An 18,943-nucleotide genomic window follows, 5' to 3' on the forward strand; every position below is an offset into this window, starting at 1 on the left:
AATCTGTTATATGACATATTACATGTATATAAATATATATATACACACACACACACACACACACACACACACACACACAAAGACCAGGCATAACTACTGACATTTTAACATTATGGGCGGTGAAGAAAATTGCAATTTTTAATACTACAGATACAAACTGACATGGGCTGTCCAATCAGAAAACCGAAACCGATCCTGTCAGCCAATCAGAGCAGGGAATGGGGCGGGCATTACCGGGACGGGAAGCAGATGCTCGGGATTTGTCGTGCGCATGCGCAGTTGTTAGGGTTCCCCCGCCCCCCGCCCCCACCCCGTGTAAGTAGGGTAAATTCGTGTAAGATTCGAGCGGCTGTTATTTGATTTCCGTCGGATTTTGGGAGCAAAAGCGGCGCCGTCGGAGGGGGGACGAGCCACCGGGGGTCTCTGGAAGACGTTTGTTTCTAAGAGAAGAACTTGTATCGGTTTGATCTTTTTGCAGGCAGTTTTCCCCCCGTCCACAGGAGCAGGGTTTCATCCTGACACCTCGAGGAAGAACTGAAACACAAAACAACACACACACACACACACACACACACACACACACACACACACACACACATTCACATTAACAAGTGTGTTAGGAGCCATGGCTGTGGTTTTATCTTCTCACTTCCAGATCATAGTTGGGCTGTTGGTGCTTTCTGAAAGCTTTCCAGGTAAGAAGAAGTTTAAAAAAAAAATTATTTACGCTTTAAAGTTCAGAAATCGCTTCTAAAGGGCTCTCTAAAATAATAAAAAGTGTGGGGTTTTTTTTTTATGTAAATTGATCTTTCCAATAAAACAAGAAATTTTTTTACCACTCATCCAGTTCTACTCACATGTAAGGATGTATGCCCCGCCCCCAGATTGAATATGCCCCGCCTTTCCTTTTTGAATATGGAAACCAAAGGAACGTGCATGTGTCTCAAAAAACCTCGGTTTTTCCACACTTCTGACACCCACTGTGAAGATGTTTCTACTCATAGCATTGTAATTACAACACGGTACATCTTCCTGCTTTATAGATCATGAATTGGAGATTTATTGCGTTGTTTTATTGATGGAAGGAGTCTCTAGTGTCAGCATGTTGCACCAGTCAGCGGTAAAAGTTCAAGTTCAAGGTTTTACAAGATGTCTGGCAACTTCAAGGGGAAAAGTTTAATGACACTGGGACACTTTAAATCTAGTTGGTGAGGGAACACCAGTTTACAGCTGCTACAACATGCGAAAGAACTCTAATGCAACTTGAAAAGGATAAAAACTGATAAGAGAGTAAGTTGCTGAGGTAAAGCAGATTTGATAATTGAGGCTCGTCATGTTCGTTTGATAAGTGACTCGTGCTGAAGCTCGTCATACTGTCCTGTCACACTGCTGAGTGTGTGTGTGTGTGTGTGTGTGTGTGTGTGTGTGTGTGTGTGTGTGTGTGTGTGTGTGTGTGTGTAGGTTTGGCTTCTCAGACATCCCAGTTCTCTGCGTATGAAGTGAGCGTCCCAAAACGCCTCAGCAGACACCGGAGAGAGCAGGATGGCACCGATATCGCCAAGGTGGAGCTCCACACACACACACACACACACACACACACACACACACACACACGAGCGCGCACTCCGGCGTGCGAGGTCATGATCTTCCCACACACTCACTCATCACTCTTTTCCTATAATGACAGTTCTTATGAAACTCGCTTTCTCGTATCCGCTCTTCCTTCCACTCATCTCTCTCTCTTTATTTCTCCCATTCTTTTTCCTCTCTCATTCTCTCTCTCTCTCTCTCTCTCTCTCTCTCTCTCTCTCTCTCTCTCTCTCTCTCATATTCTCCTTTCTTTCTTTCTTTCTTTCTTTCTTTCTTTCTTTCTTTCTTTCTTTCTTTCTTTCTTTCTTTCTTTCTTTCTTTCTCTCCCCTTCCCTCTTTCTTTATACCACTCTTTTCTCTCTCCCCAATGGTGTGTGTGTGTGTGTGTGTGTGTGTGTGTAAAAGATTATTCTGCAGGAACCATCTGCTTTTTCCAGATGCACAGTCAGCGGGAACACTTTTAAGAAAAGACTTCCTATGCCAGGGTCATGCTGGGCTTTAAAACACACACACACACACACACACACACACACACACACTCACCTTTGTGTCATTGAGAAACGGGAAAAAGCAGTATAATCAGTAATCATTTGTTTTACTGATGCGCCATGTCTCAGATCAGCACCAAAATCCGGCATAATGCGCATCCGGTAATAAAAATCGTCCGTGTGGAAACACAGCAAAAGATTTACTATACAATTGTGTACCTTTTGATTTTGTGGTAACAGTTTGGGGCAGAAACTGACTGAATGATCGGATTACTGCTGGTCACATGATCACAGCATTTAATCATGAGTTCTGAGTTTCTTAAATTGCTGTGTGTGTGTGTGTGTGTGTGTGTGTGTGTGTGTGTGTTTTTTAAAGGTATCCTATGTAATTCCAGCTCAGGGGAAAGAACATGTCATCGTCCTGGAGAAAAACGAGTGAGTATTCCTTCTCTCTCTTTGTCTCATGGAAACACTCTCATGCTAATTCTTCTTTGTGAGCATCTCGCATTGTGTAATTAAAAGTATTGGGACACACGACTTCTGAAACCATTTTTGGTTCTCCAAAATGTTTCCACAATGTTGAAAGCACACACTCGAACAGGACATCTCTAGATGCTCTTAGAACCGGGAGACCCAAACCTGTTCCAGCATAACAATGCACCCGTGCACAAACCCAGAAGATCTTAATGAAGATGTGCTTTACATGGGTTGGAAAAAAATATCTTGATTGTTCTGTTTTAGAGCTCCAAACCTCACTGCTGTTGAAAACCTTTGGGATGAACTGGATCAGTACCTGACTTTACTAACAGCCCTGTGGCTGAATGGATCTCACAAAAATCTCCACGAAATCTTGTGGAACATCTTCCCTCAAGTTTAGGTATTATAACAGTAAGTGGAGACTACATGTGGAATGAGATGTTCGAAAAGAAGCACATTACGATCGATAGTCGTTATTAAATCAAAGTTCAATCTTCACTTCACTCCCTGGAGGATTGTGATCATCAGGTTTTCCGTGTGCTAATGAACTACTGGATGAGAAGGTTTGTGTCAGAGGTTTGAGTTTCTGAGAAGTTGCTCTTTATCCACACATCCTGATCTTTCAACCTCAGACCAAGTTTAGGAGAAATGCTAACACTAGTAAAAAAAAAAAAGAGACAAAAGAGAAGGGGACCTTTAACGCTGTTGCGCAAACTTCCTCATCCTCAGCGGTGCTCGTAATCTGACCTGCTAGTGATTAATGAAGTCAGATGATAAGGAATGTGAGATTTGCTAATTTATGAGTTATGAAGAAACGGTTCCAGAACCATTAAACAAAGGCATGGCGCATCGGTAGAACCTCAGAAAAAAGACACGGAGAATCAGTAGAACTACAGATCAAAGACATGGAGCATCAGTAGAATTACAGATCAAAGACATGGAGCATCAGTAGAACTACAGATCAAAGACATGGAGCATCAGTAGAATTACAGATCAAAGACATGGAGCATCAGTAGAATTACAGATCAAAGACATGGAGCATCAGTAGAATTACAGATCAAAGACATGGAGCATCAGTAGAACTACAGATCAAAGACACGGAGAATCAGTAGAACTACAGATCAAAGACATGGAACATCAGTAGAATTACAGATCAAAGACATGGAGCATCAGTAGAACTACAGATCAAAGACATGGAACATCAGTAGAATTACAGATCAAAGACATGGAGCATCAGTAGAATTACAGATCAAAGACATGGAGCATCAGTAGAATTACAGATCAAAGACATGGAGCATCAGTAGAACTACAGAGCAAAGACATGGAGCATCAGTAGAACTACAGAGCAAAGACATGGAGCATCAGTAGAACTACAGAGCAAAGACATGGAGCATCAGTAGAACTACAGAGCAAAGACATGGAGCATCAGTAGAACTACAGAGCAAAGACATGGAGCATCAGTAGAACTACAGATCAATCGCATGGGGCATCAGTAGAACTACAGATCAATCGCATGGGGCATCAGTAGAACTACAGAGCAAAGACAGGAGCATCAGTAGAACTACAGAGCAAAGACAGGAGCATCAGGACCATCAGTAGAACCATGGAAATCATGAAATGAGATTCATGGTCATCTCTTTACACACTACACTGGTTCACGTTTATGTGGTATTTATTTCTGCTTTTGTGTTTAGGAGAAATGCTAACTAGTAAAAAAAAAAAAAAAAAAAAAAAAGAGAGACAAAAGAGAAGGGGACCTTTAACGCTGTTGTGCAAACTTCCTCATCCCCAGCGGTGCTCGTAATCTGACCTGCTAGTGATTAATGAAGTCAGATGATAAGGAATGTGAGATTTGCTAATTTATGAGTTATGAAGAAACGGTTCCAGAACCATTAAACAAAGGCATGGAGCATCGGTAGAACCTCAGAAAAAAGACATGGAGCATCAGTAGAACTACAGATCAAAGACATGGAGCATCAGGACCATCAGTAGAACCATGGAAATCATGAAATGAGATTCATGGTCATCTCTTTACACACTACACTGGTTCACGGTAATGTGGTATTTAATCCTGCTTTTGTGTTTTCTCTCAGTTTTCTCCTGCCTGAGGATTTCACAGTGTATTCCTACGCCAAGGATGGATCACTGATCACTGAAAGACCCGACATGAAGGTATGGACTGAAACCCCAAATGTCTTAGCAGATCTCAGTGTGTGGGGATCTAAGTGAAAGAATCTCAGTGTGTAGGGCTCTCGGTGTGTAGGGCTCTCGGTGTGTAGGGCTCTCGGTGTGTAGGGCTCTCGGTGTGTAGGGCTCTCGGTGTGTAGGGCTCTCAGTGTGTGGGGATCTCAGCGTGTGGGATCTCAGCGTGGAGATTTCAGCGTGGAGATTTCAGCGTGGAGATCTCAGTGTGTGGGGATCTCAGTGTGGGGATCTTAGTGTCTGGGGATCTTAGTGTCTGGGGATCTAAGTGAAATAATCTCAGGGTGTGGGATCTCAGGGTGTGGGATCTCAGCTGTGGGATCTCAGCGTGTGGGATCTCAGCGTGTGGGATCTCAGTGTGGGGATCTCAGTGTGGAGATAGCCAGACCCTTTTTGCTATATGTGTGCGAGTGTGCAAAATGTCTCTCCTCAGCCGGGTTCCTGGCGTGATTTTCAGTGAGGATTCTACAAGAATTTATGCTTCATGTTCAGCTGCTGCCAAAGCAGAAAGAGGGGGGTGTCGCCTATAATCTGGGAGTGTGTGTGTGTGTGTGTGTGTGTGTGAGGAGGTAAATCATGCAAGCTGTTGACTGTGTAGTACAGATTTCTGTATTTTCTTATGGAGGTTTGACTTGTTTGCACTACAGCTGAGCCACATCCCAATACCACGATCACTTGTCTGGGTGTTTGGCGCTGGATAAATGTCTCCCTTAGAGCTGAAATTAGGAAGTCATATTTACCACATGGCTTCCTCAAAATCTCCATCAAATGTGAGTCAGACATTTCTGGCTCTCTGCAATCCACCGGTGGTGTTACACTGCGAGAGAGAAGCTCAGATCCGTACTTGTGGAAAATTTTCATTAATTTAATCTAATTGAGTGCAGAACGATTCCAAAAAGATCCACAAATGGATTACTGTTAGACTGCAAAACTTTAGGGTGGGACAAACTGTTTTCTGGTTTCTGTTTGGGTCTCGGGAGAACTAATGTGAGTGCGTCAGCTAAGAATAATTGGGGGGGGGGGGTTTCTTGGTCTTCAGGAACAGATCCAACAGATGTGAGACAGTAAACAGGAATGTGTGTGTGCGCGCATGTGAGAGAGTGTGCACATGTGTGTGTGAGAAAGTAATCGAGAGTGTGTGTGTGTGTGTGTGTGTGTGTGTGTGTGTGTGTGTGTGTGTGTAATGAAGAGAGTGTGTGTTTGAGAGGGATAGTGTGTGTGTGTGAGTGTGTGTGTGAGTGTGTGTGTGAGTGTGTGTGTGAGTGTGTGTGTGAGTGTGTGTGTGAGTGTGTGTGTGAGTGTGTGTGTGAGTGTGTGTGTGAGTGTGAGTGTGAGTGTGAGTGTGAGTGAGTAAGGGAGTGTACTCTCAGTGCTGATGTCAGACCCTTTTCTATTTCTGATTGCCTGGAATGTGATTCAGCTCTTTTGGATACTCACACACACACACACACACACACACACACACACACACACACACACACACACACACACACACACGCTTTTCACAAATGCTTTTCAGTTCAAACTTTTCTGAGAAAACCTGGTGACATAAACATGCCCATTAGTCTGTAATTGATGATGAACTGCATCACGAATCTTTCACTTTTACCTCTTTTTCTTTATGGATTTATTTGTTATGCAGTAAATAAACATTAATTGAATTTTACATTGGTTGCTGTTAAGAGCCGTGAGAATTTGTAATAAAATAAAAAAATCTCTCTCTCTCTCTCTCTCTCTCTCTCTCTCTCTCTCTCTCTCTCTCTCTCTCTCTCTCTCTCTCTCTCAGGATCACTGTCATTACCGTGGTTATGTGGAGGATGTAGAAGGTTCCTCTGCTGCTCTGAGTCTCTGCTCTGGAATACGGTAGGAGACATTTCTGTAGTCAGTGATTAAAATAAAAAAAGGAAATGTGCTAATGAATGTCGTGTGTGTGTGTGTGTCTCTCAGAGGTGTGATCCACATGCAGAACACCAGTTTAGGTATTGAGCCTCTTGAGGGTTCCTCAGATAACGAGCACATCGTGTATCGCCTGGAGGACGTCAAGACCGAGCCGTTCACCTGCGGCACGCCCCATTCCCGTCACCACGGCGACCGAGAGCCCACTGCCCACACCCACATCATCACACCTGGTCAACCTGCCGGTCATGTGATCAGAGTATGTGTCTGAGTGTGTGCATGAGTTTATGCACAGACTGTAAGTAAATGTGACCGTGTGTGTGTGTTTGTGTGTGTGTAGAAAAAGAGGGCGGTGTTACACCAGACACATTATGTGGAGCTGCTGCTGGTGGTCGATAACGAGAGAGTAAGTCCCTTTTTTTCTTTTCTTCGTTCTCTGTCTGTCTGTCTGTCTGTCTGTCTGTCTGTCTGTCTGTCTGTCTGTCTGTCTGTCTGTCTGTCTGTCTGTCTGTCTGTCTGTTTTTTACCCCACATTTGAGAAAGCTGTGGTTCTCTTTGGTTTAATGTAATGTTTTTCTTTTATAAATTTGTATAAAAAAATACATAAAGATACAGGACTTAATTTTTATATTGTGGAATAAAATGTATAATTGTGACTTGTGACTGTTTCAGTTTAACTTTACGGGTCGTAATAAGACGGCGGTGAGAGAGGAGATGGTGCTGCTCGCCAACTACATCGACAGTGTGAGTAATAATTACTCCATATTAATACTCGATTTATTACTGTACTACTGTCTCTCACTTTATACATCTCTTCATCCTTTACACTCTCTCTCTGTCTCTCTCTCTCTCTCTCTCTCTCTCTCTCTCCATCCTTCACTCTTTCTCTCTCTGTCTCTCTATCCTTCGTTCCTCTATCTATCTTTCTCTCCTCTTTTTCTCCATCTCTCAGATGTACGTAGCTCTGAATATCCGCGTGGTGTTGGTGGGGTTGGAGATCTGGTCGGTGATGAACTTCATCAGTACTGAAGGTGGTGCAGGGGAGGTTCTCGGACGCTTCACTCAGTGGAGGGAGAAGGAACTCGTGCCTCGCCGTCGCCATGACAGCGCTCAGCTCATCCTGTTAGTACCTTCAGCACAGCTGCACTGATGTGATGCTGAAGTACAAAAGCATGTTCAAGCAACTTTATCAATAATGGAACAGTCCTAATGTTCTCTTTTTTTTTCTCTCTCTCTCTTTCTCTCTCTCTCTCTCTCTCTCTCTCACTCTCTCTCTCTCTCTCTCTCCCTCTATCTCCTCTCAGGAAGAAAGGATTCGGTATTACAGCAGGCATGGCGTTTGTGGGCACTGCCTGCTCCAGGAGTCATGGGGGCGGGATCAACGCGGTACCTCGCCTCATCCTCGCCTCTCATTGGCTAAATTATACTGCACTGTCTGTCTGATCTCAGTCAATACTCTAAAACTGTGTGTGTGTGTGTGTGTGTGTGTGTGTGTGTGTGTGTGTGTGTGTGTGTGTGTGTGTGTGTGTGTGTGTGTGTGTGTGTGTGTGTGTGTGTGTGTGTATAGTTCACCCATAAAAATGTGGCACCGTTTGCCTCTATCGTGGCCCATGAGCTTGGCCACAATTTGGGGATGAACCATGATGATGATGGGAGGAACTGCAAGTGTGACGTGGACAACTGCATCATGAACTCAGGGGCAACGTGAGTTTGTGTGTGAGGGGGTGTGGGTGTATGTGTGGGTGTTTGAGAGGGTGTGTGTGAGAGTGTGTGGTGTGGGTGAGGGGGTGTGTTGTGTGCTTTCTTTCTCTCCTCTCCTCTCTAATCTTTTTCTCTCTTCTCTACTATTTTCTTCACTTTTCTTTTCTCTCTTTTTTTATTCCTTCTCTTCTCTTTTTCTCTTTTCTTTTATTTTCTCATCTCTCACGCATTTTTGTTTTTTCTGCACTTTTCTTCTCATCTCTTTTCATATTTTTTTCTCCTTCTTTCTATCCTTTTCTCCTCTCTCTCTCTCTCTCTCTCTCTCTCCATTTCTATTCTGCTCTTTTCTTCTCACCTCTTCTCTCATCTATTTCTTTTCTCTCCTTGTCTCATCTTCTTCTCTCCCTCATTTTCTCTGCTTATCTCTCTTCTCTTCTCTTCTCTTGTCTTATCTTTTTCTTTCTTCTTTTCTTTCTTTCTTCTCTTTCTTTCCTTTTCTCTTCTCATCTTTTCTACACTGTTCTTTCAACATTTCTCTCTTTCTCCTGTGCTTTTCTCTCTTCAATTCTCTCTCTTTCTCTCTTCTCTACCATTTCCTTCCCTTCTTTTCATCTATCACATCCTCTTTCCCCCCTTCTCTCCTCCTCTTCTCATTCTCTCAGGGGCTCGCGGAACTTCAGCAGCTGCAGTGCGGATGACTTTGAGAAGTTGATCCTGAATGGTGGAGGCAGCTGCCTGCTGAACGTGCCGCATCCAGACGAGGCCTACAGCGCCCCCTACTGTGGCAACAAGCTGGTGGACGTGGGAGAGGATTGTGACTGCGGCTCTGAGGAGGTCAGAACTTCGGCTCGGTGCCACCAGGGTGTTTCCACACACGAGTCATTCTGCAGTGTGGACTGTGTGACGTGCAGACTGGGGGAAACATTTAGAGAGATTTTTTTCCAAAATAAAAAAATAAAAATATCAGTGTGTAATGAGGCTGCAGATCCTTGCTGGGAGGGAATAGCATCTGTCCTGAAAATGAAAGTGTGTGTGTGTGTGTGTGTGTTTTACAGGAGTGTGAGAAGGATCCCTGCTGTGAGCCTAAAACGTGTAAACTCAGAGCTGGAGCTCAGTGTGCCTACGGGGTGTGCTGCAAGCACTGCAGGGTAACGCGCGCACACACACACACACACACTTGCGTGCACACACACACAGATTTCACTTTATATATGATGTGGAAATAAATATTCCTGTCTTTCTGTCCGTCCATCTGTCTGTCTTCTGTGTTTGTCTGTCTTTTTCTTTGTCTACCTGTTTCTCTCTCTCTCTCTCTCTCTCTCTCTCTCTCTCTCTCTCTCTCTCTCTGTCTGTCTGTCGCTTTATCTCTCTCTGTATCTCTGTCTGTCTGTCTGTCTCCCTTTCTGTTTCTCTGTCTGTCTGTGTCCTTTGCTCTGTCTGCCCGTTTGTCCTCCTTCCGTCTGTCTGTCTTTCCATCTGTCTTTCTGTCGCTCCGTCTGTCCTTTCACGTCTCCCTGTTTGTGTGGTTCTTTGTCTGTCTGACTCCCTGTCTCTCTGTCTGTCTGTTCGTCTGTCTGTCAGTTCCTCCCTGGTGGTACCGTGTGCAGGAGCAGTACGGATGAATGTGACCTGTCGGAGTACTGTAGCGGCTCGTCTGCTCTGTGTCAGGCCGACGTGTTTAAACAGAACGGACACCCGTGCCGCGAGGGCGTGGCTTACTGCTATAACGGCCAGTGCCAGCATTATGAAAGCCAGTGCCAGGCCCTGTTCGGTCCCAGTGAGTACACACACACGCACACGCACAGAAATCTCCAGCATCAAAACGTGTAATACATTACATATATATATATATAATGTATGTATGTATGTGTATATGTGTGTATACGTGATACAAAGTCTGTAGAGGTTCAGTATAGAGTAACAAATCAGTCATGGTGTGTGTGTGTGTGTGTGTGTGTGTGCACGCGCGGTCACGCAGAGGCAAAAGTTGCTCCCGAGGCTTGCTTTAAAGACGTAAACTCTAAAGGTGATCGATTCGGAAACTGCGGCTACCAGAACTACAACATGAAGAAGTGTGAGAGCAGGTACAGCAACCACCAGCACCGTCCATGCTCTCGTTCTTATCTTTTCTTTTCATCCTCTCTCCATCACTTTCTCTCTATCCTTTTCATCCTCTTTCTCTTTCTCTCTCTAACTGTTTTTTTTTTTCATTTCCTCATCTCTATCACTTCTGCATCCTGTTTCTCTTTCCCTTCCATTATGTCTCTCTCTCTCTCTCTCTCTCTCTCTCTCTGTCTTCTCTAATGTCTTTTATCCCTCTGTCCATTGTGTCCTGGTTACCTTTACTCTTCCGCTGTGTCTCACTTCCTTTCTCTCACACTTTGTCCCTCAGTTATTCAATTGTCTGTTTATCTCTCTCTCTCTCTCTCTCTCTCTCTCTCTCTCTCTCTCTCTCTCTCTCTCTCTCTCTCTCACACTAACACACACTCTCTCTCTCTCTCTCTCTCTCTCTCTCTCTCTTTTTGTCTTGGTTTTTTTTATTTTCTGTTTATTTCTCTTTTTCTTTTGTGTCCTCTATCTTTTTCTCTTCCACTGTTTCTGTAACTGCGTCTCACTTTTTTTAAATGTATTACCATCCGTACATTCTGTAGCATGTATTGTGCAGTGTGCCTCTTTTCTAGAATAATCTTCTCTCTCTCTTTCTCCCCCTCTCTCTCTCTCTCCCTCTCTTTCAGAAATGCCATGTGTGGGAAGCTGCAGTGTGAAAACGTCCAGCAAATCGAGGTGTTTGGCATCAAGCCATCTATCATCCAGACCCCCATCGGAGGCACAATCTGCTGGGGTGTGGACTTCCGCCTGGGCACTGACGTCCCTGACCCGGGCATGGTCAACGAGGGCACCAAGTGTGGAGAGAACAAGGTCTTACACGTGCACACACACACAAACACACACACACACAGGGTCTGTTTAGGTTCAGCGTCTGATAAACGTCCATATGAGCCACGTGTGTTTGTGGAATGTTGTGAAACGTTCTGCTTTTGGACTCCAGGTTTGTTTGAACTACGAGTGTAAGAGTGCTGACGAGCTGAAATACGACTGCGACGTGCAGAACAAATGCCACGGGCACGGGGTGGGTGCTCTTTATTCCACATTACCCATAATGCTGCTGTCCTATTTGTTTGGAATAGCTGACATGTTTGTGTGCGTGCGTGTGATTTACTGTAGGTGTGTAACAGCAACAAGAACTGCCACTGTGACTACGGTTGGGCGCCACCATCCTGCGAGGTCTCGGGCTACGGCGGCAGCGTAGACAGCGGCCCCACGTGGAATGGTACGCTCCAAACCCACGAACAATCGGCTGTGCAACTTTTTTTTAACGTCTGTTACGTAACTCAATGATAAGAAATAGGTTGTATAAGTGAAAATGTATTGGTAAGTAATGGAGTGGAATATAAGATGAGATTAAATTTTTTTTTTACTCTCACAGATAAAGACACATCCCTGAGAGATGGTCTGTTGGTTTTCTTCTTCCTGGTCCTTCCTCTCCTGGTTTTGGGTCTCTTCGTGTTTTTCAGGAGGAACGAGCTGCAGCGACGCTTCTGCAGGAAAAAACGCTCTCAGGGTTACGAGTAAGTGTGTGGGTCTGTTTTCTAATGTCACATGGTGCAAAAGCAGGAAATGGTGTCATTACTAGAATCAGGCCTTTATTTACATGTCATTATAGAGTCCTTTATTGTGCTTTTTTCCCTCCTCAGCGCAAACCTCAGGCCCCAGAACAACACCAGCCGAGCTGCCGGGAATCAGCACGGGAACCCCAGCAGCATTGTAAGAGACGGGGTAAGGCAACAACACACACTTCAGCTTCTACGCCTACACACACACACACACACACACACCTTCATGGCCTGTGAATGTCGTCTCAGGCTTCCAGAAGTCGTCTGCTTTTAGTTACTAATCAATTTAACAAGCTTTGTAGTTTTTACGTTCAGTGTCTGTGTCCTGCTTCAACTGAATTCTGCATGATATCGATATATTTTAAATATTTAATAATAATAATCATAATAATTATGCAATAGTGGTCAGTTACTGAGCACTTTGTTATGGCTATGTAGTGTAAAATGATTGACAACCCCCTCTCTCTCTCTCTCTCTCTCTCTCTCTCTCTTTCTCTCTCTCTTTTTCTCTCTCTCTCTGGATTATAAAGCATCAGGCTCAGTTATTACCAGCTGAAGAGGTAAATATTACAGTATACACCGATCAGGCATAACACTGATATTATAGCATTATGACAGGTGAAGTGAAGAACACTGATGATCTCTTCATCGTGGCACCTGTTAGTGGGTGGAGATATTTATTAGGCAGCAAGTTGAACATTTTGTCCTCAAACTCGACGTGTTAACAGAAGGAAAAAAAATGGGCGAGAGTAAGGATTTGACAAATTGTGACGTCTAGACGTCTGGGTCTGAGCATCTCCACAATTGCAGCTCTTGTGAGATGTTCCTGGTCTGCAGTGCTCAGTATCTATCAAAAGTGCTCCAATGAAAGAACAGTGGTGAACCGGCGACAGGGTCGTGGGTGGCCGAGGCTCAATGATGCACGTGTGGAGCGAAGGCTGGTCCGTGTGGTTCCGATCCAACAGACGAGCTCCTGTAGCTCAAACTGCTGAAGATGTTCATGCAGTTAATGATCAATGGGTCACGACTGTATTGGCAACGAAAGGGGACCAACACAATATTAGGCAGGTGGTCATAATGTTATGCCTGATTGATGGCCATAATGTTATGCCTGGTCAGTGTGTATATTTTATAAGGATTAATGCATAAAACACGAGTGGCAGTGCTACACTAATTATTTTTCTATAACGGCACATCCTGTTTCTATGCAACGTACTAGATAATGTACAGATGTTTCACTTTTTATGGAAAATCCTCCCTTAGCATGAAGAACAGCTTTACACACTCTCAGCATCCAGACATTTTCTCCAAACATTCAGGTGAAATATTTTGTAAAACTCAATCCCAGAGCAGTTCAGTAGGATTAAGGTGACTGGGCAAGTCGTTCCATGATAGATGACACTCTAGACGACTGTTTGTTTTCTAAATAACGCTTACTCATCGCTTTATTGTGCTGTAAAGTGGTGAAGTTTGGAATTGCAGCCATGTTGGTTCAGGATTCCTTTTAATTGGTTCCATGGGACGAGACTATCGCTCGTTATTCCTCCTCCCCTTTCTCTTCTCTCCTCTTTTCTTCTCTCTATACTTGTCTTCTTCGCCACCAGAAATCCTTTTCCAGATCCTGTGAACCCGTGTAAAGGTTTTGCTTCGCTGCTATAACAGCGCTATAATACCGCCGTAACATCTTATTAAACTCGTCTCCAGCATGGCTTCTCCTCTCCGTCTTCAACTTCTTTCCCATAGGGGAAAATGCTTGTTGCTTCCTCTCCAGATTAAGCATGTGATGAGCTGTTTGAGTGCGTCCTTTCTAATGTCACTCCATTACCCACCGTACCAGGCGGCCATCTTGGGCAAACCGATAGAATTGAGCCACATCTTTCAAAATACAGTAATTTTATACATTCAGGTTATTTTTCTGATTTTCTAAATAGAAAAATTTCTTGTAAATTATAATTTTTTAAAAGTAAAAAACAAAAAAAAAACCTTATTAATCACAAGGTCTAAGAAAACCCCAGAAACATAAAGCATTTAATTACGATATTAATATATGACGTACATTTCTCATTAAAGTCTATTAAATAGGACTCAATAAGCAACAATCATGAGTGCGTAATTGTAAATTATAATATTCAGTGTATACGATTTAACACTGAAGTATCATCTCTATGCCGTTATATTAGGGACGTGACTCTCCATAACTGAGGCCGGCGCGATTCGCATCTCAATGCGTAGCCATTAAAGATACACAGGAAGCAGCTACGATACGATACGATGCGATTCACCCATATTACAATCCAATTTCAATTCCATTCAACACCATGTGATTCAATGCAATACAATGGAAGAAATCGGACGATATTAAATTCAATGTGGTATAGTTCGCTTTTATTTCTTCGGTTCGGACAAACGGCTAATTATCAATTTACTTAAGTGTCTTCTGACTTCTAACGCATGACCCTTTTACAAGCAGGAAAGAGATAAGAAATAAAACCAGACGTGCTTTTCCGGTTGTGTCTGCAGGAAGTTACAGCTCTACCTCTGCCATGTTAATCTGTATACTATGTGACTCTCGGGACACGCCTCAGTCTCCATAGTGTTGTGATACGTCGTATTTACGTAGCAACAGCGGTGCTGAGAGAACGCGCTCGAGAGACAGTTTAGCGAAGAGAAATCGATTTCCATATAAAATATCGGGCGTAAATTATTGGTGTATGTTCTAAATAATAATAATAAGTATAGCGCATCTACTAATAACTATAGTGAATTCATACAGTGAACTCACGTTTCGGATTCATTGTAAATTAATAATGCTAGGAAACGTTATCTGCAATCGTAAACCATAATCCCCCCCCCCCCCCCCCCCCAATGCCTTTTTTTTTTTTGGGAGATTTTCTGCATTGGTTTATTAAACTTTTGTGGGCGTGGTTAATTTCAAACTCTCCTCCTGCCGACGGGTTTAACGGCCGTATTTATTATTTGTCGGACATGTTGTGTTGAATGCGTGTGTGTGTGTGTCACGCTTTTTTATCTTTAGGTGGTTCACACTAGCAAGACGGCTTCATCAGCTCCACCGTACGCCTCCAGACCCCCACGCCCGGCGTTTACACGGTAACCGCACAAATCCTCACTGTACACAAAATAAAGGGGGAAATCGTCCAGAAGGGGTTTAGACCTACAAACGTGGGATACAATTTTTTCCTCACAGCAGCGAACATTGATGACTGTTGATGAATTCACACGTTTTGAATTTTCTAGCATTTTGTGGGCGTGGCTAATTGTAAATAATCAGCCGAACGCTTTTGATTAACTTTTAGCAACATACAAAAGTGCAAAAATCTGATTTATTGATGTTTAATTAAACAGATGCTTAACTCATTTTGTCTCTTTTCTCATTATCTCTCTCTTTTCTCATTCTTTCTCTAACTTTCACTTTTATTTGCTTTTACACACTATATCTTTCTTGCACTCTATCTTTCCCCTAATCGGCTCACTTTCTTTCGGTCGTTCTTTCTTTCGTTCTTTCTCTACAAATCGTCTCCATCTCTCTCTCTCATCTCTCTCTTTTTTTTCTGTCTCTGTCAATTCTATTTCTTTCCCCTTATTCTCTTGTTTGCTCCCCTTCTCTCTCTTTCATTGTGTCCTTCCCTCCAGACCCCCTGCTCCTCCTGCTAGCCAGCTCCTGCCTCAGAGAGCTGCCCCTCCTCCCCCTGTATAACACACACCTTACACATCCAGGACAGGTGTGTGTGTGTGTGTGTGTGTGTGTGTGCGCGCCCGTGTATAAAAACCAGTTGGTGTGTGTGAAGGCATCTTAAGACAATCGCCTGGCCCCTGCGCTTTCAACCGGGACTCCGCCTCCAACCGAGACTCCGCCTTGTCGTCTTTTGATCGCTCGTCACCTGTCAATCAAGCAGCTGCTACGCTAAAGCCCTGGGCTGGATCTTAACACACCCTAAACACTGCACTGACCCTATTAAGTGCCCTACAAAGCAAACATGGAGCTGCTTGGATTCAGCCGTGGCTTCTGCACCGAGACAAACCTCCTTATTGTACAATGGGGTGGGACCTGAGCGCCTCAGCCAATCAAAAGGCCCGATGTCTCCTATATAAGGTTTCTATTGTGGCAACTCGAATTCCTTGGTTTGTTTAATTATGCCTGTTACTATTATGGGATGTAAAGGAGCTAAACCACTGCATTTGATTGCACTTCAGTATATTTACTGTACAAAAGTATTTAGTAATCAATTATCGATTCCTGATCGATTCACTTTTTCTATGTTTTAAGTGTCAAATATGGGACGCCGATTCCTGTCGCGAAACACGCATGACACGTGTAACGATTGTCTCGTCTCGGAAATGTAACCTGTTATCCTGATTCTGTGACCCTAACCTGATTCTGCATCTTCAGGCTTTTACATAAGATGCAACAATGCTGTATTTTACAATATATTATTTATAATTCAAAATGATTTAACATTATTTGAAAAAGAAATCACAGTGTAATCTTCGTAGGAATCTGTTGATATGGATATGAACAGTTAAATATATGTTTCTCAAAAAAAAAAAAAAGGGTTTGGAAACAGAGCTTTTTATGCTTTTTCAGAAACACATGCATGTTCCTTTTGTGGCTATGCAACACACTCGGTCATATACCGTTACAAAGAGTTACTTTGAACACTCTAATATATAAATGTACATTATAAGTTCGGTTCTCCGAACATGCAGCTGAAATACTTTGTAAAACTCGCCTAAGATGTTCTTCACTAGATGGAAATGTTCTTGTTCATCCCAGAGCAGTTCAGTAGGATTTAGGTGCGGTGACTGGGCAGGTCGTTCCATGATAGATGAGACTCCAGACGACTCTAAATAACGCTTACAGAACTCAGATGTACGCTTCGGCTCATCGTCTTGTCGTACGGTGAAGTCTGTTCCAATGAGCTGCAGTCCAGATGAAAACCTAGTGGTGAAGTATGGAATTGCAGTCATGTTGGTTCAGGATTCCTTTCACTTTCCAGAAAGAGAGGGGGGGGGGGGGGGGTGGAGTCTGATCCCATCTCTCCTGTTCTCCATCTTACACAAGTTCTAATGTTAGAAACATAAATTTCCCATTTGGACTCCACAGAACTTCCTCCAACTCATTCACTGCTCAATTCTTGTGTTTTTGCCTTTTAGAATCAAAAGGAACACCTATGTGTCTCAAAAAACCGTAAAAGACGAGGTGTCTCCACACTCTTAACAGTCGCTGTATGCAAAACAAACTTAAAAAAAAAACAATACCCATGATTTTGTTTTTGTTTTTACCTCGTTCCTTTTCTTGCTATGACTTTTTTTTTTCTTCTAAATCATTTATATCCATGTGTTACATCGATTTAATTCCCTTTATTTTTCCCCTCCGAGCAGATCAACCTTTCAAAAGCACTCGTTTGATTATTTATAAATTTTTTGATTATTATTATTATTATTCAAAATGGTTGTATTGTGGTGTAAAGTTATACAGTTGGGTTTTTATTTCTATAATCAAATGCCTTATTTCGAGTCACCTTTAAAGGGCTACATGACATGGAGAAAACAAAACCCTGTTTAGATCCAACCATGCAATATTCATTCACGTTACTGTGTGTAGAATTATGTACTGTATGAACAAAAGTTTGTGGACACCTGATTATTGCACATTTCGTAGCCATGTGCTGTTATAATAACCTCCACTTTTCAGGGAAGATGTTCCACTAGATTTTTGTGGTGATTTTTGTAGATTCATTCAGACACAAGGGTGTTAGTAAAGACCAGGTACTGATGTAGGTGAGGTGAGGAGGTCTGGAGTTCAGATTCATCCCATAGGGCTTTATAGCAGGAGATCTTTGTGGATATCTTGTCATGCCAGAACAGGTTTAGATCTTCTAGTTTAAGTGAGGAGAACATCCAAAGAAAGTCCTATACAGTTGTGTGCCTCCAACTTTGAGGTAACAGTTTGTGAAAGAACCAGACATGGCTGGGAAAGTCTGCTGTCCCAATACTTTTGTCCATATCGTGTACATACACAATGCAGGCAAAGTGCCACATAACCTCTAATAACCCTGAGCGTCTCTGTTGATGTACACACACGTATCAAAGTCTTCTTCGAAACTCTCTTTTCCTACTTTTTCACATCGTTCTGATCGCACTGTGTTCAAGAATTCTTCCGACTTCATCTAGAAGTGCTGTACTACGAAGCCGAGGTACAGAGTCGCACTCCGGTCCTATAAACGAAAGCAAACCATGACAGGAACTTCCTGTTTTTACTGTATTGTTTTCTTTTATTATTTTATTATTATTAATAAATCCAGAGTGACTCCAAGTTCTAGTGATGTGTCAATAAAGATTTTTGGTATTACAGATGCAAACAAAAATAAATATCACTGGCATATTTCTATACACACTTGTGTAAAACGTCTGTGGTGTGTTGATGAGCCTCCATAATCTGTTGAGTGAATTTAACTTTATTGTTTTTCTGCTGCATTCAGAAGGTCCGGCGACATGGTGGTGTTTATTCCCCGTGTTAGCTATTTGTCTTTCACTCATAATATCGTTAACCTTGTTTTCTTTTTCTTTTATTATTTTATTATTTTATTTTTTTGTAGTAACGATTTATTTTTCTTTTCTTTTTCTTTTTTTTTTTTTTTTACTTTTTTGTCATTATAACTATATTTCTGTTATTAGTTTACTAACGTTATGAGTAATGAATTTAATTAAAAATGTTTTTCATTAAAATAATGTTATTTTTATTATGTAAAAGAATCTTTATCACTTGGAAAATAAATATGTAATTTTAAGAAAAATATTTGATTATTATTATGAAGGGGGGAAACAATTATCTAAAAAAAAAAAAAAAAAAAAAAAATTTTATTGTAGAAATATAGATAGGAAACCCAAATCTGT

The 18,943-nt window shown here is 42.5% G+C and overlaps 1 protein-coding gene across 2 annotated transcripts; it reads left to right on the forward strand.

Annotated features, from left to right (window-relative positions):
- The first annotated feature begins 280 nt into the window (after positions 1–280).
- adam9a (ADAM metallopeptidase domain 9a) lies at positions 281–18,437 on the forward strand. 2 transcript variants are annotated; one of them, XM_083554184.1, is made up of 23 exons: positions 281–695; positions 1,462–1,562; positions 2,455–2,513; positions 4,649–4,727; positions 6,544–6,620; positions 6,705–6,912; positions 6,994–7,059; positions 7,326–7,397; positions 7,606–7,775; positions 7,958–8,039; positions 8,221–8,357; positions 9,017–9,188; positions 9,410–9,502; positions 9,936–10,131; positions 10,333–10,438; positions 11,090–11,273; positions 11,404–11,484; positions 11,580–11,685; positions 11,842–11,983; positions 12,110–12,191; positions 12,559–12,588; positions 15,063–15,136; positions 15,680–18,437. In XM_083554184.1, exons 1-23 carry the CDS (start codon positions 626–628, stop codon positions 15,741–15,743), a joined length of 2,451 nt encoding a protein of 816 aa, XP_083410310.1. In that variant the 5' UTR covers positions 281–625; the 3' UTR covers positions 15,744–18,437. The 2 variants fall into 2 exon arrangements, with proteins under 2 accessions (XP_083410310.1, XP_083410311.1); XM_083554185.1 differs by lacking the exon at positions 12,559–12,588.
- Positions 18,438–18,943: the final 506 nt, after the last annotated feature.

Source organism: Silurus aristotelis, assembly GCF_946808225.1.
Source record: "Silurus aristotelis genome assembly, chromosome: 11".
Lineage (NCBI taxonomy): Eukaryota > Metazoa > Chordata > Actinopteri > Siluriformes > Siluridae > Silurus > Silurus aristotelis.